General features: G+C 40.5%; 4 protein-coding genes across 7 annotated transcripts; 2 read left to right on the top strand and 2 right to left on the bottom strand.

The window, feature by feature from the left end:
- Nucleotides 1-52: 52 nt before the first annotated feature.
- On the bottom strand, nt 53-1,621 carry LOC129840475 (gamma-crystallin S-1-like). The gene is made up of 3 exons (XM_055908389.1): nt 1,533-1,621; nt 823-1,065; nt 53-523 (listed from the first exon to the last, which is right to left on the bottom strand). The coding sequence occupies exons 1-3, from the start codon at nt 1,539-1,541 to the stop codon at nt 257-259; spliced, it is 519 nt and encodes a 172-aa protein (XP_055764364.1). The 5' UTR covers nt 1,542-1,621; the 3' UTR covers nt 53-256.
- Nucleotides 1,540-9,996, top strand: LOC129840473 (uncharacterized). 3 transcript variants are annotated; one of them, XM_055908385.1, is made up of 2 exons: nt 1,540-6,260; nt 6,359-9,996. In XM_055908385.1, the coding sequence occupies exon 1, from the start codon at nt 1,713-1,715 to the stop codon at nt 2,865-2,867; it is 1,155 nt and encodes a 384-aa protein (XP_055764360.1). In that variant the 5' UTR covers nt 1,540-1,712; the 3' UTR covers nt 2,868-6,260; nt 6,359-9,996. The 3 variants fall into 3 exon arrangements, with proteins under 3 accessions (XP_055764360.1, XP_055764359.1, XP_055764361.1); XM_055908384.1 differs by having other exon boundaries at nt 1,540-7,093; nt 7,143-9,996; XM_055908386.1 differs by having other exon boundaries at nt 1,540-8,268; nt 8,367-9,996.
- LOC129840310 (beta/gamma crystallin domain-containing protein 2-like) lies at nt 9,904-20,403 on the bottom strand. The gene is made up of 7 exons (XM_055908112.1): nt 20,342-20,403; nt 19,923-20,171; nt 19,485-19,758; nt 16,194-16,287; nt 15,748-15,764; nt 11,086-11,357; nt 9,904-10,258 (listed from the first exon to the last, which is right to left on the bottom strand). Exons 1-7 carry the CDS (start codon nt 20,354-20,356, stop codon nt 9,983-9,985), a joined length of 1,197 nt encoding a protein of 398 aa, XP_055764087.1. The 5' UTR covers nt 20,357-20,403; the 3' UTR covers nt 9,904-9,982.
- On the top strand, nt 11,238-16,441 carry LOC129840474 (gamma-crystallin M3-like). 2 transcript variants are annotated; one of them, XM_055908388.1, is made up of 4 exons: nt 11,238-11,362; nt 11,509-15,306; nt 15,670-15,909; nt 16,095-16,441. In XM_055908388.1, the coding sequence occupies exons 2-4, from the start codon at nt 15,298-15,300 to the stop codon at nt 16,386-16,388; spliced, it is 543 nt and encodes a 180-aa protein (XP_055764363.1). In that variant the 5' UTR covers nt 11,238-11,362; nt 11,509-15,297; the 3' UTR covers nt 16,389-16,441. The 2 variants fall into 2 exon arrangements, with proteins under 2 accessions (XP_055764363.1, XP_055764362.1); XM_055908387.1 differs by having other exon boundaries at nt 11,238-15,306.
- Nucleotides 20,404-23,206: the final 2,803 nt, after the last annotated feature.

Genomic DNA, 23,206 nt, shown 5'->3' with positions numbered 1-23,206 from the left:
CACAATGCATTACGCCTGTCGCCGTTAAGTAAAGTGTTACCTCATGCAGCCCAGGTTTTGAAATCAGATTACAACTGTCACAAAAATCTATGGTCAGGACCAAAATAAAGGAATGAGATTCAGCCCATATCGATCACTCAAGCCTGAATATTGTGCTCATATTGCAAAGAAGTTTTTTAGATTTTCAACACAACTTTATTTGTACTTCTTACACACAATCATGCACATCCTCAACCCTTGGTGGTGACGTGCCGTACTACTTGACACAGCGGATGGAGCCTACGTTGGCTTGCATGCCCCCCCACTCGGTGTGGCGTCTGTACTCTCCCCTCTCCAGCAGGTACTGGCGCCCCCTGTAGTTGGGGTGCTCAAAGAAAACCCAGGCGCCTTCGAACACCTTGCAGGAGTTCACCTCGCGGCTGTGCCAACGCTCCTGGAAGGAGGGCATGTTGTCGGCCACCTCCATGCTTTGGCCCTCAAAGTTAGGCTTCTCCCACAGCTTCATTCTCCACGAGTTTCCCACCTGGAGTCAGGAAACAGAATCACAACAAGAACGTAATGTTAAAGCAGACATTTGTTTAGGGAAGATATGACCATCTAAATAAAAAAAAAGATATCTTGACCTGCCCCTTTATGGCTGAACAATAACTGCTGCACAATCATGTAAATACATTTACAGTAGGGTGGTAAGGTCTTGTTAGGAACAAGCTCTGTAATTGTGGTGCTAACCTGGGTAAAATGATTACAGGTTGGTTATACTTCTCTATTCCATATGAACTCTTTCAAAGAGTCTCATATTGTCCATCCATCCACTCTACTCACATTCCTAATGATGCGACAGGACCTGACGGTGTCATTGAAGCCCATCCAGCGCTGGTAGTCAGGGTACTCTCCAGGGGTCAGCACGTACTGGAAGCCCATGTAGCTGGGCCTCTCGTACACCACCCAGAATCCCCCCTCCACCCTGACTGAGTTACAGCGGCTGAGGAAGGTGTGCAGGTCGCTGGAGTCACTGTTGCACTCATAGTACCGTCCCTGGTAGTTCCGGTCCTCGTAGAAGGTGATCTGACACCAAACATCATATAATTAAGTGATAATTCCTGAGAAGCCTGTGGTAACTTGTGGAATAGACACCAGCTGGAATGTGGTTTTAACCAATCAGCATTCAGGATTAGACCCACCCGTTGTATAATACATATTATGAGTTACTCTGCAACTTCAATGACATATGCAGTTTGTATATAACTTACTATAGAGTTATACTTTATGATAACTTTGATAACTTTGTGATAGCTTTATCAATAACTGAATGTGGTAACTTTATCAATAACTTTGTGATAGCTTTATCAATAACTTCATGTGATAGCCTTATCAATAACTTCATGTGATCGCCTTATCAATAACTTTGTGATAACTTTATGAGTAACTTTCTGATTATTTTATTAATAACTTCATGTGATAGCCTTATCAATAACTTAATGTGATTGCTTTATCAATAACTTTGTAATAACGTTATCAATAACTCTGCTTACCTTTTCCATGGTTAATTATCAGTAGGCCAGGCATGATACATTAAACATTAAACCACCAAGCTCCACCAATATTCTCTTTATATGCAGCCAGGACAATAAAAGCAAAGCACATGGTTACTTAGCAGTGTTTGAATTGGATATAATTCAAATCCAGACTCATCACATTGCTCAGAAGCACTGATGCCCCGATCTACAAACAAAGACAAATGGAAAGTGCAAACCATCCCAAATGCACTTTATACCGTACACCATGCTGACCAAAACAAGGGCACTAGAGGACATTGGTTTGATATCAAATGTTTTGGGTCAGGGCCCATCCTTTTTAACTTGTCAAAGAACCTGCATGAGGTCTGGTCTCCACAACAGGACAACAGGTCTGGTCTCCACAACAGGACAACTGGTCTGGTCTCCACAACAGGACAACAGGTCTGGTCTCCACAACAGGATAACAGGTCTGGTCTCCACAACAGGACAAGAGGTCTGGTCTCCACAACAGGACAACAGGTCTGGTCTCCACAACAGGACAAGAGGTCTGGTCTCCACAACAGGACAACAGGTCTGGTCTCCACAACAGGACAACAGGTCTGGTCTCCACAACAGGACAACAGGTCTGGTCTCCACAACAGGACAACAGGTCTGGTCTCCACAACAGGACAAGAGGTCTGGTCTCCACAACAGGACAACAGGTCTGGTCTCCACAACAGGACAACAGGTCTGGTCTCCACAACAGGACAACAGGTCTGGTCTCCACAACAGGACAACAGGTCTGGTCTCCACAACAGGACAACAGGTCTGGTCTCCACAACAGGACAACAGGTCTGGTCTCCACAACAAGACAACAGGTCTGGTCTCCACAACAGGACAACAGGACTGTTCTCCACAACAGGACAACAGGTCTGGTCTCCACAACAGGACAAGAGGTCTGGTCTCCACAACAGGACAACAGGTCTGGTCTCCACAACAGGACAACAGGTCTGGTCTCCACAACAGGACAACAGGTCTGGTCTCCACAACAGGACAACAGGTCTGGTCTCCACAACAGGACAACAGGACTGGTCTCCACAACAGGACAACAGGTCTGGTCTCCACAACAGGACAAGAGGTCTGGTCTCCATAACAGGACAACAGGTCTGGTCTCCACAACAGGACAACAGGTCTGGTCTCCACAACAGGACAACAGGTCTGGTCTCCACAACAGGACAACAGGTCTGGTCTCCACAACAGGACAACAGGTCTGGTCTCCACAACAGGACAACAGGTCTGGTCTCCACAACAGGACAACAGGTCTGGTCTCCACAACAGGACTATTCATGTGTATGTTTTTGCCACTGCTGATTGTGCTTATGATGATGTCTATAACCCCTCTTAAAGGGATAGTTCACCAACACATTTCAAAATGACAAATTTGTTGTGGTACCCTGAAATCAGGTTATGAACAAAGAGAAGGAGAGACTGCAGTCCATGCTTTGGGTTTGTTCACCCAACCACTGTCACTACCTGCTTAAAAAAAAGTCTAGCCCCAAACCAATGTGAGACAATGTAACATACTAGATATCAGTGTTGTAGTACTCGAGAGGTCTTAAGACCACATATTGAGTGTCTCAGTCTTGTCTCGGTGTCGGGGATACATGTGTACTCGGTCTTGACTCACCGAGACCAGCCGGGACCAGCGAGGTAAAAAACTCCTAATTATCAGCTCCCATTCAGTTAGAACATAAAACTCCTAATTATCAGCTCCCATTCAGTCAGAACATAAAACTCTTAATTATCAGCTCCCATTCAGTCAGAACATAAAACTCCTAATTATCAGCTCCCATTCAGTCAGAACATAAAACTCCTAATTATCAGCTCCCATTCAGTCAGAACATAAAACTCCTAATTATCAGCTCCCATTCAGTCAGAACATAAAACTCCTAATTACCAGCTTCCATTCAGTCAGAACATAAAACTCTTAATTATCAGCTCCCATTCAGTCAGCACATAAAACTCTTAATTATCAGCTCCCATTCAGTCAGAACATAAAACTCCTAATTATCAGCTCCCATTCAGTCAGAACATAAAACTCCTAATTATCAGCTCCCATTCAGTCAGAACATAAAACTCTTAATTATCAGCTCCCATTCAGTCAGCACATAAAACTCTTAATTATCAGCTCCCATTCAGTCAGAACATAAAACTCCTAATTATCAGCTCCCATTCAGTCAGAACATAAAACTCCTAATTATCAGCTCCCATTCAGTCAGAACATAAAACTCTTAATTATCAGCTCCCATTCAGTCAGAACATAAAACTCCTAATTATCAGCTTCCATTCAGTCAGAACATAAAACTCCTAATTATCAGCTCCCATTCAGTCAGAACATAAAACTCCTAATTATCAGCTCCCATTCAGTCAGAACATAAAACTCTTAATTATCAGCTTCCATTCAGTCAGAACATAAAACTCCTAATTATCAGCTTCCATTCAGTCAGCACATTAAACCGCTATAGGCCTTCAGTATGTGACAGGTTTGTGATTCTGAAAGGACAGCAACCGTAATACCATCACACTCATGTAGGAGAGTGACATTTTTGTAAAACACAAAGGGCCAGTGGTGGTAGTGGAGGATACACACAGGTATAAACGTATACCCACTTTTCTTTTATTGGGCATTGCTTATACTCACTTCTTAATCCCTACTGATGCATATCAAAGTAGTGTAGTGGAGGTATATGATAGAGAAATCATTTGCAAAGAATATATTCACATGCGCTCTACACACAGCCTAGTTTCAGCAGATTATCATACCTCCACTACACTACTAATAGTACAATAGAGAAATCATGTGCAAAGCATGTGAAATATATTTCACATGCTAGTTTCAGCAGATTATCATCTACAGGCAACAAGAGGTTTAAAAAATAGGTTATATATGTTCCATGATGTACACTAAGACATTGTTGGCAGAATAGATGGATGCAGTTCATTGCATGATTAATATAATTCACCAATACATTTCTTGATAGTCCAAAACATATTACTATCAGGTTGTAAATCCCAGCTGGTCTGGTACATTGTTTGCTGCCTCCATTCAGGATGCACTGTTTCAGTTTCAATGACTCAATATTTTTGACAAAAACGAACGAATGTAACTAAGGCTGGGAATGTCAATAAGATCAAACTAGCAGGGCAAAGATCACAAGTCAGTCATAACGTGGCTAATAGGCTAGTGTATCTATTTATGTATTCAGCTAAACACACAGAGCATAACGTTAGATAGCTAGCTAGCTGCTAGGAGGATGTCATGTCATTGGAGGAGTGGGTGAGTGTGTCTATTTCCCCTCATATCGTTTTCAGTGGCTACACACAGCTAGAGATGCAGGAGACATTTGGTTAGCTAGCAAGAACATGAACGACTGTTATACAGTTAGCATATATCTTACATTCGCAAATTCACTCTGGCTATCTACTCGATTTCAGAGCACTCTAGATAACATGTAAACACCCTAATCAGCTCTGCTACGGCAAGTAAAATGGTAATTTGTGTTTGGAAGTAGCTATCCAACTTTAGCTAGTTTACTTGGGTGCTTGGTTGGGACAAGCTTGCAACATGGCAGGCAAGCTGCAGAAATACGAGGAGGCTACAATTCCTCATCGTTTATCAGTGGAATTTTGACGGCCAACTAGCTGAAAAAGTTTGAGAGGGTTTATCTAATGTTCCTTTGTTAGATTTTAGCTCATCTTGCTCTGGCTAGCATTAGTTGTTGATCTTGTTGTTTTCGAGGTGCATAACTGAGGGAGAGAGAGCCTACATTTTCATAGTTGTTTGATCAATAGAACTGTAAAGTTCTTAAATGTAAGAGGACTCCCGTGGTGTTTACATATTTGCATAAATCCATTCAGGTGTATTTTGTGGCTTTTGCTGAATTCGTTCTAATGATCTAATGCGCTGTGCAACTGATGACAGGTCCTACTGCCTGTAAACACACAGTCCAGTTCAAAGTGAATGATGGCAGGTCCTACTGCCTGTAAACACACAGTCCAGTTCATAGTGAATGATGACAGGTCCTACTGCCTGTAAACACACAGTCCAGTTCATAGTGAATGATGACAGGTCCTACTGCCTGTAAACACACAGTCCAGTTCATAGTGAATGATGACAGGTCCTACTGCCTGTAAACACAGTCCAGTTCATAGTGAATGATGACAGGTCCTACTGCCTGTAAACACACAGTCCAGTTCATAGTGAATGATGACAGGTCCTACTGCCTGTAAACACACAGTCCAGTTCATAGTGAATGATGACAGGTCCTACTGCCTGTAAACACACAGTCCAGTTCATAGTGAATGATGGCAGGTCCTACTGCCTGTAAACACACAGTCCAGTTCATAGTGAATGATGACAGGTCCTACTGCCTGTAAACACACAGTCCAGTTCATAGTGAATGATGACAGGTCCTACTGCCTGTAAACACACAGTCCAGTTCATAGTGAATGATGACAGGTCCTACTGCCTGTAAACACACAGTCCAGTTCAAAGTGAATGATGACAGGTCCTACTGCCTGTAAACACACAGTCCAGTTCATAGTGAATGATGACAGGTCCTACTGCCTGTAAACACACAGTCCAGTTCATAGTGAATGATGACAGGTCCTACTACCTGTAAACACACAGTCCAGTTCATAGTGAATGATGACAGGTCCTACTGCCTGTAAACACACAGTCCAGTTCATAGTGAATGATGACAGGTCCTACTACCTGTAAACACACAGTCCAGTTCAAAGTGAATGATGACAGGTCCTACTGCCTGTAAACACACAGTCCAGTTCAAAGTGAATGATGACAGGTCCTACTGCCTGTAAACACACAGTCCAGTTCATAGTGAATGATGACAGGTCCTACTGCCTGTAAACACATAGTCCAGTTCATAGTGAATGATGACAGGTCCTACTGCCTGTAAACACACAGTCCAGTTCATAGTGAATGATGACAGGTCCTACTGCCTGTAAACACACAGTCCAGTTCATAGTGAATGATGACAGGTCCTACTGCCTGTAAACACACAGTCCAGTTCATAGTGAATGATGACAGGTCCTACTACCTGTAAACACACAGTCCAGTTCATAGTGAATGATGACAGGTCCTACTGCCTGTAAACACACAGTCCAGTTCATAGTGAATGATGACAGGTCCTACTGCCTGTAAACACACAGTCCAGTTCATAGTGAATGATGACAGGTCCTACTGCCTGTAAACACACAGTCCAGTTCATAGTGAATGATGACAGGTCCTACTGCCTGTAAACACACAGTCCAGTTCATAGTGAATGATGACAGGTCCTACTGCCTGTAAACACACAGTCCAGTTCATAGTGAATGATGACAGGTCCTACTGCCTGTAAACACACAGTCAAGTTCATAGTGAATGATGACAGGTCCTACTACCTGTAAACACATAGTCCAGTTCAAAGTGAATGATGACAGGTCCTACTGCCTGTAAACACATAGTCCAGTTCAAAGTGAATGATGACAGGTCCTACTGCCTGTAAACACACAGTCCAGTTCATAGTGAATGATGACAGGTCCTACTACCTGTAAACACACAGTCCAGTTCAAAGTGAATGATGACAGGTCCTACTGCCTGTAAACACACAGTCCAGTTCATAGTGAATGATGACAGGTCCTACTGCCTGTAAACACACAGTCCAGTTCAAAGTGAATGATGACAGGTCCTACTGCCTGTAAACACACAGTCCAGTTCATAGTGAATGATGGCAGGTCCTACTGCCTGTAAACACACAGTCCAGTTCATAGTGAATGATGACAGTCCTACTGCCTGTAAACACACAGTCCAGTTCATAGTGAATGATGGCAGGTCCTACTGCCTGTAAACACACAGTCCAGTTCATAGTGAACGATGACAGGTCCTACTGCCTGTAAACACACAGTCCAGTTCATAGTGAATGATGACAGGTCCTACTGCCTGTAAACACACAGTCCAGTTCATAGTGAATGATGACAGGTCCTACTGCCTGTAAACACACAGTCCAGTTCATAGTGAACGATGACAGGTCCTACTGCCTGTAAACACACAGTCCAGTTCAAAGTGAATGATGGCAGGTCCTACTGCCTGTAAACACACAGTCCAGTTTAAAGTGAATGATGACAGGTCCTACTGCCTGTAAACACACAGTCCAGTTCATAGTGAATGATGACAGGTCCTACTGCCTGTAAACACACAGTCCAGTTCATAGTGAATGATGACAGGTCCTACTGCCTGTAAACACACAGTCCAGTTCATAGTGAATGATGACAGGTCCTACTGCCTGTAAACACACAGTCCAGTTCAAAGTGAATGATGACAGGTCCTACTGCCTGTAAACACACAGTCCAGTTCATAGTGAATGATGACAGGTCCTACTGCCTGTAAACACACAGTCCAGTTCATAGTGAATGATGGCAGGTCCTACTGCCTGTAAACACACAGTCCAGTTCAAAGTGAATGATGACAGGTCCTACTGCCTGTAAACACACAGTCCAGTTCAAAGTGAATGATGACAGGTCCTACTGCCTGTAAACACACAGTCCAGTTCAAAGTGAATGATGACAGGTCCTACTGCCTGTAAACACACAGTCCAGTTCAAAGTGAATGATGGCAGGTCCTACTGCCTGTAAACACACAGTCCAGTTCAAAGTGAATGATGACAGGTCCTACTGCCTGTAAACACACAGTCCAGTTCATAGTGAATGATGACAGGTCCTACTGCCTGTAAACACACAGTCCAGTTCAAAGTGAATGATGACAGGTCCTACTGCCTGTAAACACACAGTCCAGTTCAAAGTGAATGATGACAGGTCCTACTGCCTGTAAACACACAGTCCAGTTCATAGTGAATGATGACAGGTCCTACTGCCTGTAAACACACAGTCCAGTTCAAAGTGAATGATGGCAGGTCCTACTGCCTGTAAACACACAGTCCAGTTCAAAGTGAATGATGGCAGGTCCTACTGCCTGTAAACACACAGTCCAGTTCAAAGTGAATGATGACAGGTCCTACTGCCTGTAAACACACAGTCCAGTTCATAGTGAATGATGACAGGCCCTACTGCCAGTAAACACACAGTCCAGTTCAAAGTGAATGATGGTTGGCCCTACTGCCTGTTAACACAAATTGTCAAATGATTTGAATACATGTCATTAAATGGCACTTATTACATTTGTTACAAGTTGTTTCAAGTTGTTTGTATGCAGGGAGGGGGGATGTAACCATAGATATATTATTGAGTGTAATGAGTGTGGAATGACTAACCTGTTTACAGCTTTACTCTGACTTCAAGGCTGGGGTCTTTATCTTTGTAAAGAGAGGATAGCTACATCTCTGGAGTGATGAATCACATTTCACCATCTGGCAGTCCGATGGACGAATCTGAGTTCGCCAGGAGAACGCTACCTGCCCGAATGCATAGTGCCAACTGTAAAGTTTGGTGGAGGAGGATTAATGGTCTGGGGCTGTTTTTCATGGTTCAGGCTAGACCCCTTAGTTCCAGTGAAGGGAAATCTTAACGCTACAGCATACAATGACATTCTAGATGATTCTGTGCTTCCAACTTTGTGTTAACAGTTTGGGGAAGGCCCTTTCCTGTTTCAGCATGACAATGCCCCCTGCATAAACTGAGGTCCATACAGAAATGGTTTGTCGAGATTGGTGTGGAAGAACTTGACTGACCTACAGAGCCCTGACCTTAACCCCATTAAATACCTTTGGGATGAATTGGAACGCCGACTGCGAGCCAGGCCTAATCGGCCAACATCAGTGTCCGACCTCACTAATGTTCTTGTGGCTGAATGGAAGCAAGTCCCCGCAGCAATGTTCCAACATCTAGTCGAAAGCCTTCCCAGAAGAGTGGAGGCTGTTATAGCAGCAAAGGAGGGGAACCAATTCCATATTAATGCCCAAGATTTTGAAATGAAATGTTCGATGGGCAGATACTTTTGGTCATGTAGTGTATGTTTGGACAGTATCCTAATAAAATATAATGATGTCAGAAGATTAAAATGCCATTATCTTTAAGTTTGCCAATGATAATAATGTTACATTCTGTGAATGTTTGCGGGACGTTATCATCCTAAAGTTAGCTCAAACCCTAACTAGAACTTGAGACTGTGGACTGTTAGCTAATGTTCTGGGAATGTTCTCGGTTTGCTTGGCAGTTTGTTCATTGACATTTAGAATACTCAGAAGGTCGCTTACGAAATGAATTTGTCAGAAAAGTTTAGCATTGGTCCTACCACCAAGCTTATGAAACCTTGATGTTATCTTTTGCACATGTTTGTATCTCACCTCAACAGATCACAAAACCACTTTCAGACACATGCAAATAGTTCATTTTTTATTGGATCATGTCACACAGACTCAGTAAGACCAGAGAACAACTTGATCCTACACTCAAAGGTCAAAGGTGACAGAGCCCTAGAACTCGGTGATCCTGCGGAAGGAGCCCACGGCGGCAGATGCGGCGCTCCAGTCTGTGTGGCGGGGGTACTCGCCGCGCTCCAGGAAGTACTGGCGTCCCCTATAGTTCGGCAGTTCGTAGAAGGCCCAGGCGCCGTGGGTCACCATGCACGAATACACCTCGCGGAACTTAAAGGCCTCGTAGACCGAGGGGCAGTCCTCGGCCCACTCCACCATCTGACCGCCGAAGTCTGGCCTCTCGTACAGCCTCAGCTTCCACACGTTGCCATACACCTGGCAGGAACAGAGGGAGAGAAAGACAAACATTGTGAAGGGTTAGTTAGGGTTTTGTTTTGTACCAAATCTACTGTAATATCATTTCTTGGGTGTTTCAGAGGCTTCTGAAATTCAGTTGGATATCATATTAGCTATAGCTGCCGTACATTCATGTTAAATATAATAAACTACATGTAAGATATCGTCTTCACTTATGTTGGTCAATAAATTATTTTTAATTTAGAAAAACTCATTCAAATGTAAATGACGTTGTAGCATGTCTAACGTGGATTTTTAGTCTGTTTTCGTGTTCGAAGGGCATGAAGTTTTAACGGAAAATGCCCCTTAAAAGGTTTCTTGGCATATTTCCTCTTAAAGTGATGGGCGTGGGGGTAAAATGCTGCCAAAAATGTCTGCTTTTGTCTGCTTGTATTGTCTGCTGGATTATAGAGCAGTGTGTTATTCCCTGATGCATTCTGGGCCTGAGGTCCACTTAACCCTGTATGAAACACTATCTCAGTCCCGTTCTGTAACATAGACTTTTATACAATATTAGACAAGAGGGAGAATTAGCTTACCTCCTAGTCGAGAATATCAAAACATCATATTTTACTTCTTTTTTTTACACATTTTTCAGAGCAAATTTTAAATGCATATTGGTTTACGTTACAAGTTTCTGCGATGAAAGAGACACATTAACTGCTGGGAACTATGGGACTAAGATTTTTTTTTGAAGGCTAACAGAAGAGAAAGAGAGAGAGAGAGTATGGAGGGAGGAGAGAATTAGGGATGTAGGGAGGAGAGAATTATGATATGAAATATGGATATGCAAGGAATCATCTTACGTTTTTGACGGCGCGGCAGGACTTGACGCTATCGTTGAATCCCATCCATTGCTGGTTGTCTGTGTACTCCCCTGGGCTCAGGATGTATTGGTAGCCCTTGTAGTTGGGTTTCTCATAAAGCACCCAGGCCCCGCTCTCCACCCTCGCCGAGTTGCAGCGACTGAGGTAGGAGTGCAGGTCGGCACAGTCGCTGCTGCACTCATAGCAGCGGCCCTGGAAATTCTTTTCCTCGTAGAATGTGATCTGAGGAAGGACGGGAAGCAGAGAATAATCTGCGGTGAGTTACGGATAAAAACAAATATCATATTACTACAGGATCACATATTACATGAACACTTTATTCAGATATTCTCAAAGTCATATAAAAATGTCAAAGCCATATCTTCAAACTACTAAGCTGAAGTTAACTTTTTGTATTTGCAGGAATATGAAGAGTCTTGGCTGCACATGAATGAATAAAAAATAAACATATAAACCCAAGGGCTCAACATTTACATTGAATAAGTATATGCATTGAAGTTACTATCATCACTGATAAATACAGATAATTTTTTTAATGCGTCACCTTACCTTCACCATTTTGCAGCACTGTATACTACTTTCTTAGCTGCCGCACCGTCAAAGTATTTATGTATAAACAAAATGTGCAGAGTGTGGAAAGCTTTTGATATCCAAATGAGGCTGATTTGCATATCAGCACAAATGATTTGGTCATGTTTAATTTCTCTTTGGTCCAGTCTAATGACTCTGTAACAAACAATTGCTGGAACAGTGAAATAAATGTTATAAAGGCCTAAGTCACAGCATTCTGCTCTTTTTATGATCATTTATTTTTCTGTAGGAGTTTACATCTTGGATATACTGAGCGTGTTTCCTATTCCACTACTCTTGTTGAAGAACATGGACTTGATCAAGTTTCCTCTTCGTCTGATTTCAAAGATGATCTGCATGTTTATGTGAGATTTGTACTTTCTTTTTTTTTTAAACATCCGTAACTATTTCTGCTGTATTGTACTACATTTTCAAACGATACGAATATTTAAATTGCTACTTGGGCTTGAAATACAGTATTTTACATTTTTCAATAATTACTTCAGTTGTGATTTTTGAAATGACAAACATGTAGCCTATTTTTAATTGATAAGCGGGGTGTTGATAAGCGGGTGTGGATATTGGCAAGATATTTGCCTCGCTACCACTCTCTGTGAACAGATTTTCTGACAGTTACTTAATACTGATTTGAGGTCAAATCATTCCTTGGTAGAAATTGAAGTGGATGTATACTGAAAGCAACTATGGATACTCAATGAAATGTCAATGAGAGCTAAATTAACTCTAACCTTGATCATGAAAATACTGGAAAAACAACCTTTTAGCTAAGCTTAGCATATTTCTCAATACTCTTGGATCATTTCTCAACCTGATCTCAGAGCATTTTGTATTATTCTGTACGTAAATTTAAAACACTTCATTTAGTATGATATGTTAGGTTTCGTATGGTATGTATTAATTTATGGATGTCCATCACCAATTTCATATGATATGTTACGAATTACAATTCCTATTACATGTTACGAATTTGCAAAACATACAGTATGTTATGAATTTACGAAACGTATGATATGTTACAAATTCTAGCTAGGTGGCTAACATTAGCTAGGTGGGGTGGGCCGTCATTGTAAATAAGAAATTGTTCTTAACTGACTTGCCTAGTTAAATACAGTTTAAATAAAACATTTACAAATACATACAAATCTAGGCTAGGGGTTAGGTTAAAGGTTAGGGTTAAGTTTACAAGTTAGGTTAAAAGGTTAGTGTTAGAGTTAGGGTTAGGGGTAGGGTTAGCTAAAAGGATTATTAGAAGGTTAAGGTTAGGGGAAGTGTTATGGTTAGGGTTAGGGGATGGGTTAGCTAACATGCTAAGTAGTTGCAAAGTAGCTAAAAAGTAGTAAGTAGCTAAAATGCTAAAGTTGTTCTTGATGAGATTTGAACTTTCATCCTTTGGGTTGCCTTAGATTTCAAACTGTCTTACGTAACCATACTAAACGAATGGTTATCATACGTTTTCTATGTTAGGTCTAGTCTATGAGACCAGGCTGCATTTCTATATAATCATGTAGGCCTATCATTACCTCAAGTACTGCATGCAGCTTTTCCATATTTAGTCATCAGAGCCAACCCCTTTGAATGTAAAGTAAAACCCTTAATGGCCCTCTATCAACCATCAGTAAAGAAGTCAAGCATTCATCCTTTCATAACTGGTTGCATTACTGGCATGCTTGTAAAGGCCCACCTCCGAGGAAGTATTTAGAGTCATTCATGTCGTAGTGCAGAAATTCTTGTTCTTGTTTAGATTCCACCTCAAAGACTGACTTAGACTGCTAAAACATATTATGGAATTGGGGGTGGGAACGTTGTGGTGATTCCCACGTGTAGCAGAGAAATACCAACAAATAGGCCACTGATTGACAGCAGTCAGTGTAACTAGCTTGCATGTTAACCTTAGCTAGCTAATGAGTGTTATATGAGTACCATTTAAACTAAGACTATATTCTTTGTTCTCTCTGTTATCATTTCAGCAAGCTAGCTAGCTATACACTGACTATACATTACATTAAGAACACCTGCTCTTTCCATGACATAGACTGAACAGGTGAATCCAGGTAAAAGCTATGATGCCTTATTGATGTCACTTGTTAAATCTGTCATTGTAGGCCGTCATTGTAAATAAGATTTTGTTCTTAACTGACTTGCCCAGTTAAATTAAGGTAAAAATAAATAAATAATTAAATCCACCTCAGTCAATGTAGTGGTGTTCTAAAATACAATCATATCACACAATTTGACCATTTATAAAATCTTCATGTATTTTTTTCTATGTAGACTAGCTTTAAAGTAAGTGAAATCTGACAAATGATCCAATGGATTATGATAATTAGCTGTTAAAGAAAGGGAAAGTGTAAAAACCTTACTTTGCCCCCTATTTTAACTTTCTCCAGGGCAGGTCGGTCAAGTGTAGGTTCGTCACTAGTTAACACGGCCACAAAGTCATAAAACAGGATTTTAAACCTAACTCTCCCTTTAACCCTAACCTTAACAACACTGCTAACCTTAGCCTAACCCTAACCTTAAATTAAGACCAAAAAGCTCATTTTTGTTTTCATGAATTTGTATGATATAGCCAAGTCTGACTTTGTGTCTGTTTTTATCTAGTAGAAACCCACATGTAGACTATTGAGGAAAGCTGTTTGGCTCTCAGTCGACTCACGAAGAGGAAGAACTTTGCAGTGGAATAAAACAACAACATTGCCATGCTGGTGGGTGGTAACATTTAAAGAAAACCCAGCCCTGAAATGAAATGTAGGATGAAAATAATTGACACATCATCTAATAGGAAAAGATACGGAAGACTCACGGAAACATCCGAAGTCATACATTCGGGTTTGGCACTTCAAGGCCAATTATATCATACTTTGACTAAAATGATGACTTAGTGACTTATATTGTTGTGCAACATCGTAGGTAAGCTGTGGCCATCATCTTTTAGCTGTAAAAAGTGGATTTCTACTGGTGTGGGAGTTTAATAATGATAAGTAAACTGCTGGGTTGGTCTCCTTTCTCTGAGTTCCCCTAGCCTCTGTCCCCCTATAGGCTGAGTCACTGCAGAATTAACCGAGCATGACCTCGTGACCCCATCTGCTCCCAGGACTGTTGTCATCCACCTCTCAAAACAGTTGTCATGGTGACAGACACATTCTCACCCCCTTAAAATGTGTATGTTAAATACAATACACAATCATTAAGATCCATCTTCACTGCCTAAAAAAATGAAGTAAAAAATTATTGCACCATATATTTCATACCCCAAACCAATTATAATGATGGTCAAATGTGTTGGTCTTTTGTAAAACACAATCCAATACATGTTAAAAGTGTTTGTAAAAACTCTTGGTAAAATATGATAAAAACAGCTATATGTTTTAAATACCTATGATCACATGATAATTCAAATACAGTATTAGTGCCCACTGTCTCTCTGCTTGTGCCAGCCAAGGACACAGCTGCACAAAATCAACAGCAAGAAGCATCCTGCTTATTCATCAGGATGGGGAATTTGAATAACAAAAAGCCATTTGAAATGGTATAAGGTATAAAAGCTTGAGTGAACATGGCCTATTGGACAACATCCCAGAGCCGCAGCAAACAAACACCATGGTCAAGGTACAGTGCTGTATAGCTGGATTTTCTGCCTGATACATTGGCAATTTACTTTATTTTATTTATTTATTTTAGAATTGTTAAGTTACAGTTTTGATGTTAAAAGCTTTTTTTGCTTGATTTTTTTAAATGTTCAGTAACGTTCAATTACATTTGAACCGCTGTTCTTCATGGCTGTGGGCCTCAGTCCTACATTTTACCATTTCATTGTTGATTTACTAAATTAATTACCAGTTGTTCTTCTTACAGAACAAATACTTTACATTTCAATATTTAATTATTTAGTTGATTAAAAACAACTTTTGATTTGAGGCGTATCCATCTCCTCTCTGTGTTGTGATTGGTGCCTTTCCTTGGTTGCTCCAGATTACCTTCTACGAGGACAGGAACTTCCAGGGCCGTTCCTATGAGACCAGCTCAGACTGCCCTGAGTTGACCTCCTACCTGAGCAGGTGCAACTCCTGCAGGGTGGAGAGCGGCTGCTTCATGGTGTACGACCGCTCCAACTTCCAGGGAAACCAGTACTTTGTGAGGAGAGGAGAGTATGGTGACCACCAGCGTATGGGCATGTCTGACTCTGTTCGCTCTTGTCGTATGATCCCCATGGTAAGATGGCTCTTTTAGAAAACAACTTATATATGATGCATTTATAGTGTCGTATGTATAATATATATATAGCTTAATACAATGTATCAAAAAATGTAAGTATTTGATTGTAAACTGATCAGATTCCTATTTAATTACTTTGATCATGTTCTTACTTTAAATATGTGTCCTTACAAACTTTACAGCACAAAGGCCAGTTCAGGATGCAGGCCTATGAGAGAGAGAACTTCGGGGGTCAGATGCACGAGCTGATGGACGACTGTGACTCCATCCAGGAGCGTTACCGCATGTCCGACTGCCAGTCCTGCAACGTGATGGAGGGCCACTGGCTCATGTACGAGCAGCCCCACTTCAGAGGCAGGCAGATGTACGTGAGGCCTGGAGAGTACAAGAACCTCAGAGAGATGGGAAACAGCTCCGTGAACAGATACAGCTCCATGAAACGTATCCTGGATTCCTGCGAGAGCCAGCATCATTGAAGTCTGAGATTCTTATTTTTTTGACATTCAAAATAAATATTGGATAATTGAAATGCATGTTTCATTGTCTATGCATTACCTACCTAAACGTTAATGATCATTCTAGTACAAGTGAATGATAGTAGTCTCTAGTGCCTTCAGAAAGTATTCATACCCCTTAACTTATTCCACACTTTGTTGCGTCACAGGCTGAATAATAAAAATAATAAAAATCTTCCTCATCTACAAACAAATTGCACATTTATTGGAAATTAAATACAGAAATATCCCATTTATATAAGTATTCAATACTTTGTATAAACACCTTTGGCAGCAATTACAGCTGTGTGTCCTTCTGGGTAAGTCTCTAAGAGCTTTCCGCAAGTGGATTGTGCAACATTTGCCCATTATTCTTTTCAAACATCTTCAAGCTCTGTCAAATTGGTTGTTGATTATTGCTAGACAACCATTTGCAGGTCTTGCCATAGATTTGCAAGTAGATTTAAGTCAAAACTGTAACTCGACCACTCAGGAACATGCATTGTCTTCTTGGTAAGCAATTCCAGTGTAGATTTGGCCTTGTGTTTGAGGTTATTGTCCTGCTGAAAAGGGAATTAATCTCCCAGTGTCTGGTGGAAAGTAGACTGAACCAGGTTTTCTTCTAGGATTTTGACTGTGCTTAGCTCCATTCTGTTTCTTTTTTATCCTGAAAAACTCCCCAGTCCTTAACGATGACAAGCATACCCATAACATGATGCAGCGACCACTATGCTTGAAAATATGGAGAGTGGTACTCAGTAATGTGTTGTATTGGATTTGCCCCAAACATAACACTTTGTATTCAGGATATAAAGTTAAGTTTGTATTACTTTAGTGCTTTGTTGCAAACAAGATGCATGTTTTGGTATATTTTTTATTCTGTAAAGGTTTCCTTCTTTTCACTCTGTTAATTAGTTAGTATTGTGGAGTAAGTACAATGTTATTGATCCATCCTCAGTTTTATCCTATCACAGCCATGAAACTCTGTAACTGTTTTAAAGTTATCATTGGCCTCATGGTGATATCCATGAGCGGTTTCCTTCCTCTCCTACAAGGTACAGAGATGAGGTAGTCATTGAAAAATCATGTTAAACACTATTATTGCAGACAGTGAGTCCGTGCAACTTATTATGTGACTTGTTAAGTAACATTTTACTCCTGAACTTATGTAGGCTTTCCATTACAAAGGGGTTGAATACTTATTGGCTCAAGACATTTCAGTATTTCATTTTTAATAAATCTGTAGCAATTTAGAAAAACATAATTCCACTTTGACATTAGGGGGTATTGTGTGTAGGCCAGTGACCAAAACAATCTCAATTTAATCCATTTTAAATTCAATCTGTAACACGACAAAATGTGGAAAAGTGAAGGGGTGTGACCACTTTCTGAAGGCACTATATTTCCTTTAGTGTCAATTAATGAAATAAAGCTTTTGGTTTAGGAGACTTATGTTATATCGAGTAGTCCTAAAATATACACTGTGTTCATTTCTGAAACCACTAATATTGCATATACTGTATATGTTTATGTCAGAGGCAACTTAGGTGCACACTGCCACCTTCCCTGATACACATTCAAACACAGCTCTGATGATTACAACCATGTTTACATCTAGACCACCAGGCACCAGAATAATGCATAGTCCATATAAATGACAGAAACTCATATACGGTATGTGTCTGTGATATCATCTTGAGTTGAACTTAGGTCATGCAGTTGAGTAAATAGATCTAAAAAGGAACATTTGTAAATAAGGGACATTGTACAGACAACTTCATCATGTACAGGGCCACAACATTCACTTGCAGTGTTGCTCTATGTTTTGGGGATTGTGGGTAATTTGGCTCATTGTGAATTCCGTAAATCTTGGGTTATTGAACTTAATACCCTTCGTTCTCACAGTGGCAAACGGTCAGTAATTCTAATAACCGGCAAAGTCAGCCTTTCCAACGTGGAATCGGCTGGTCAAACTACTGAAAGTATCATTTGATTATGCAACCTACTGTAAAAAATAACTAACAAAATATAATTTGGCCGTCATGTTCTAAGCATTCAACTTATTTTGATTATTATGAGTTACACAAACAAAGGAATCTAAGTTGAAACTTTATTGAAATTAGTAAATCAGGCCAGCCTACCATTTTTCCTACTATAGCTACTGCAGCAAGAGAGTGAAGGAGAGGTTGCTAACTAAGTGTATGTAACTTTTGCTAGCCAGCTAACTAACTTTGGTACCTGGGGTGAAACAATGAAGCTTTTTTAGTTAGGTAGCTCCTGCACCGCTCTTTGCTAGCTAACATAACGCTGCATCCACAACTCATAGAACTCAAACCTGATAAGGTGGCTTCTATAATGTTTATATTTGTGATCGATCCCCTTTCCAAACGTATTGCATTATATTTACTGAACTTATTTATGGATTCAACTTCAATTCTTTGTCATTGAATCTAATTACAGATTATCTGAATGCCGGTGACACCACGTCCCTTTGTCAAATGATGCATGGCTGAGTAAAATGAGAGTGATCTTTGTGAAGGAGTGGTTTACCATGTACAGTACATGTTTACAGGTTAGTGCTGTAGCCTTCTAAAACTATAACCAACACCATTCACTTAGAAAGGGGATTATATCACAATCTGTCAAATGTAAACACAACTGCAGACACCTTATCATTTTTGGAGACATGTTCTTGACAAGAGTTTAGGAGTGTCTGTTAATGATCTGTAAATAACTTTGGCTAGCTGGCTAACTAACTTCGCTAATCTGCAGGCCAAAACAATTCACTTATTTACAGCTAGTTAGCTGTCTCACCGGTCTTTGCTATCAAGTGTAATGTTACCCCCAAAACTGATAATATGTCTTCACTAATGGTTCCATTTTCCTCTTCGTGACATGTCCACTTTCCAAGCCTATTGGCTCATGGCAGACACCAAACCTTATGCACTTGTCTTACTAGTTGTTTACTTTTGATTGATGAGATGGTTGTTATGCTCTGTTTTAAAGAACTAGGACACATCAGGAATAATTACAAATTGAACACTTTATTAAGTGAAACTAAACAGTTGTGATTTTAACAGGAATCAGTGATACGTCTAACCGACATGAATCTGTTCATGGAGCTGTTTCCCATCTCTCTGAGGTTCCTGTACTCTCCAGGCCTCACGTACATCTGCCTGCCTCTGAAGTGGGGCTGCTCGTACATGAGCCAGTGGCCCTCCATCACGTTGCAGGACTGGCAGTCGGACATGCGGTAACGATCCTGGATGGAGTCACAGTCGTCCATCAGCTCGTGCATCTGGCCTCCGAAGTTCTCCCTCTCGTACATCCTCATTCTGAACTGGCCCCTATACTGTTGATAAAAACAACAGGACATACAGATATGGAACTACTGTAGATCCAACCGGTGGGCTCATACATTTAAATGTCAAATGTTGTTGATGACACGAGTTCACAACCCTTGCTGTTGAAACTATCTGCATCAGCTAAGAAGCAGCTACACACTCCATTACTTACACTGGGAATGTTACGACAGGACCTGATGCAGTCGCTCATGGTCATCCCCATCAGGCGCTGGTTGTCGGGGTACTCTCCTCTCCTAACCATCATCTGGTGACCCATGAAGTTGGGGCGCTCATAGACCATGAAGCAGCCGCTCTCCACCCTGCAGGAGTTGCACCTGCTCAGGTAGGAGGTCACCTCAGCGCAGTCGTTGCTGGTCTCATAGGAACGACCCTGGAAGTTCTTGTCCTCGTAGAAGATGATCTACACAGACAATCACACAGTTAGTGGTCGATATGTTGAAATTAGTGCACTAATGCTCATTTGATTAGCAATGCCTTGTGTTTCCGATCCGACAGTCTTCTTTGGAATGCAGGGCTGCTTGGATAGACCCAGAGAGACAGGCATGGAGGAAGACTTGCAGTGGCACTTACCTTGCCCATGGTCATGGTGATGGTGATCCAATTTCAGATGGAATGCTGGACCATCAACCTCCTGTCCCTTTTATACCTTGGACCACATTCACATCTCCATATTTATTGTTCTAGAACTCCATGAGTCATCATTATATATTGTTGTGCAAGCCAGTCCTATAGTGTCACGTACTGAATGCCACTTTTATAACTATGTCACTGGGGGTAAATAGAGGATCATGTTTGTTTCCAGCTAACCCTAGCTACCCTAATACTAGCTGAATTAGTATATCAGTATTTTATCAAATATTCCAGATCAATTGAGATGGAATTGAGATGGAATTCAATGTATATGGTAGCATTATTTTATTGTGAGGTATTATTTTATTGGATAGTTTTTTTATGGCACTATGTACACTACCGGTCAAAAGTTTTAGAACACCTACTCATTCAAGGGTTTTTCTTTATTTTTATTATTTTATACATTGTAGAATAATAGTGAAGACATCAGAACTATGAAATAACACATATGGAATAATGTAGTAACCAAAAAAGTGTGAAACAAATCAAAACATATTTTATATTTGAGATTCTTCAAATAGCAACCCTATGTATTGATGACAGCTTTGCACACTCTTAGCATTCTCTCAACCAGCTTCATCTGAGCACTTGTTGGCTGCTTTTCCTTCACTCTGCGGTCAGACTCATCCCAAACCATCTCAATTTGGTTGAGGGCGGGGGATTGTGGAGGCCAGGTCATCTGATGCAGCACTCCATCACTCTCCTTCTGAGTAAAATAGTCCTTACACAGCCTGGAGGTGTGTTGGGTCATTGTCCTGTTGAAAAATAAATAATAGTCCCACTAAGCCCAAATGAGATGGGATGGCGTATCGTTGCAGAATGCTGTGGTAGCCATGGTGGTTAAGTGTGCCTTCAATTCTAAATAAATCACAGACTGTGTCACCAGCAAAGCACCCCCACACCATAACACCTCCTCCTCCATGCTTTACAGTGGGAAATACACATGCAGAGATCATCTGTTCACCCCCACCGCGTCTCACAAAGACACGGAGGTTGGAACCAAAGATATCCAATTTGGACTCATCAAACCAAGGGACAAATTTAACGTCCATTGCTCGTGTTTCTTGGCCCAAGCAAGTCTCTTTTTCTTCTTAATTTCCTTTAGTAGTGGTTTCTTTGCAGCAATTCGACCATGAAGGCCTGATTCACAGTCTCCTCTGAACAGTTGATGTTGAGATGTGTCTGTTACTTGAACTGTATAAACCATCTATTTGGGCTGCAATTTCTGAGGATGGTAAATTTAATGAACTTATCCTTTGCATCAGAGGTAACTCTTGGTCTTCCATTCCTGTGGCGGTCCTCATGAGAGCCAGTTTCATCATAGCGCTTGATGGTTTTTGCGACTACACTTGAAGAAACTTTCAAAGTTCTTGAAATGTTTCATATTGACTGACATTCATGTCTTAACGTAATGATGGACTGTCGTTTCTCTTTGCTTATTTGAGCTGTTCTTGCTATAATATGGACTTGGTCTTTTACCAAATAAGGCTATCTTCTGTATACCCCCCTACCTTGTCACAACACAACTAATTAGCTCAAATGCAATAAGAAGGAAAGAAATTCCACAAATTAACTTTTAAGAAGGCACACTTGTTAGTTGAAATGCATTTCAGGTGACTACCTCATGAAGCTGGTTGAGAGAATGACAAGAGTGTATAAAGCTGTGATCAAGGCAAAGGGTGGCTATTTGAAATATATTTCAATTTTCTTCGGTTACTACATGATTCCATATGTGTTATTTCATGATGTTGATGTCTTCACTATTATTCTACAAAGTAGAAAATAGTAAAAATAAAGAAAAACCCTTGAATGAATAGGTGTTATAAAACTTTTGACCAGTAGTGTATGTATTTCTAAAATGTAGGAAATCAGAAGAGTTGTATAAATTCATTATTTACCTGATAATTACTTTGTCCTCTGATTCTTATTTTTTGTTATTTTGAGAAGAACCAGGAAGTTGTTGATGTTATGTTGTCTATGTGATCAGACCAGTAAAGCTGCCAAATAGTAATGTTTTTTCATTAAGTGCTTAGTCCTCATGAAGTCATACACCTTTAAAATAACCCTCTATCTACATCGTCTTCATCTTGCTGAGAAATGCTGTGCTTGAGTTGAACTAAAAATGTGTTCACATTTCTTTCATTTATGATATGCAGCAACTCTATAACTATATATTTCTAACCAAAATCGACAGCTTGGGACTATAAGGTTCTATCTGCAAAAAGATGATTCTGAGATAACTGGCTTTAAAGTTCTGAACCCTCATTGGTTTGAATGGTGTCAGCCATTTTTATCTTGTGTTCTTTTGAACTGAACATGAATTGAGGTAATTAGAGTAAACATAGGAAGATAACATTGAAAAGAACAAGGCTATGTCAATAACTCAATCCTGACAAAAATGCAGATCGAACCTTATATTCCCAAGCTTTCAACATGTAGTTACAATACGGAACTGTAAACATTTCAACAGATAAGGTTTATCAACAATTATTGAATTAAAAAGATACTGGTCAAATACTGTTCTCAAAGATGTGACAGTATACGGTGTAGATATGTAATCACACCAATAAATACAATGTCAGGCAACTAGCTATATGGTGTTTGTGCAACTTAATATAAAGTGTGACTAAATTCACTAAGTGGTACCAAATTCACTTAGTGTGACCAAGTTCACTAAGTGTGACCAAGTTCACTAATTGTGACCAAATTTACTAAGTGGGACCAAGTTCAGTAAGTGGGACCAAGTTCACTTAGTCTGACCAAGTTCACTTAGTTAGTCCAAATTCACTGTGACCAAGTTCACTA

This window comes from Salvelinus fontinalis, chromosome 41, assembly GCF_029448725.1.
Source record: "Salvelinus fontinalis isolate EN_2023a chromosome 41, ASM2944872v1, whole genome shotgun sequence".
NCBI lineage: Eukaryota > Metazoa > Chordata > Actinopteri > Salmoniformes > Salmonidae > Salvelinus > Salvelinus fontinalis.
This window is presented reverse-complemented; position numbering and strand designations above follow the sequence as displayed.

Bases quoted from the DNA above. Each gene is read 5' to 3' on its own strand.
- LOC129840475 (XM_055908389.1), bottom strand. The intron at 524-822 runs GTGAGTAGAGTG...TCCTGACTCCAG, and splicing joins CCTGTCGCATCATTAGGAAT to GTGGGAAACTCGTGGAGAAT.
- LOC129840474 (XM_055908388.1), top strand. The intron at 15,910-16,094 runs GTAAGATGGCTC...CAAACTTTACAG, and splicing joins CTTGTCGTATGATCCCCATG to CACAAAGGCCAGTTCAGGAT.
- LOC129840473 (XM_055908385.1), top strand. From the start codon at position 1,713: ATGCCCCGATCTACAAACAAAGACAAATGGAAAGTGCAAACCATCCCA.
- LOC129840310 (XM_055908112.1), bottom strand. The intron at 19,759-19,922 runs GTAAGTAATGGA...TTTTATCAACAG, and splicing joins CCTGTCGTAACATTCCCAGT to TATAGGGGCCAGTTCAGAAT. The intron at 10,259-11,085 runs GTAAGATGATTC...TGTTCCTGCCAG, and splicing joins CCTGCCGCGCCGTCAAAAAC to GTGTATGGCAACGTGTGGAA.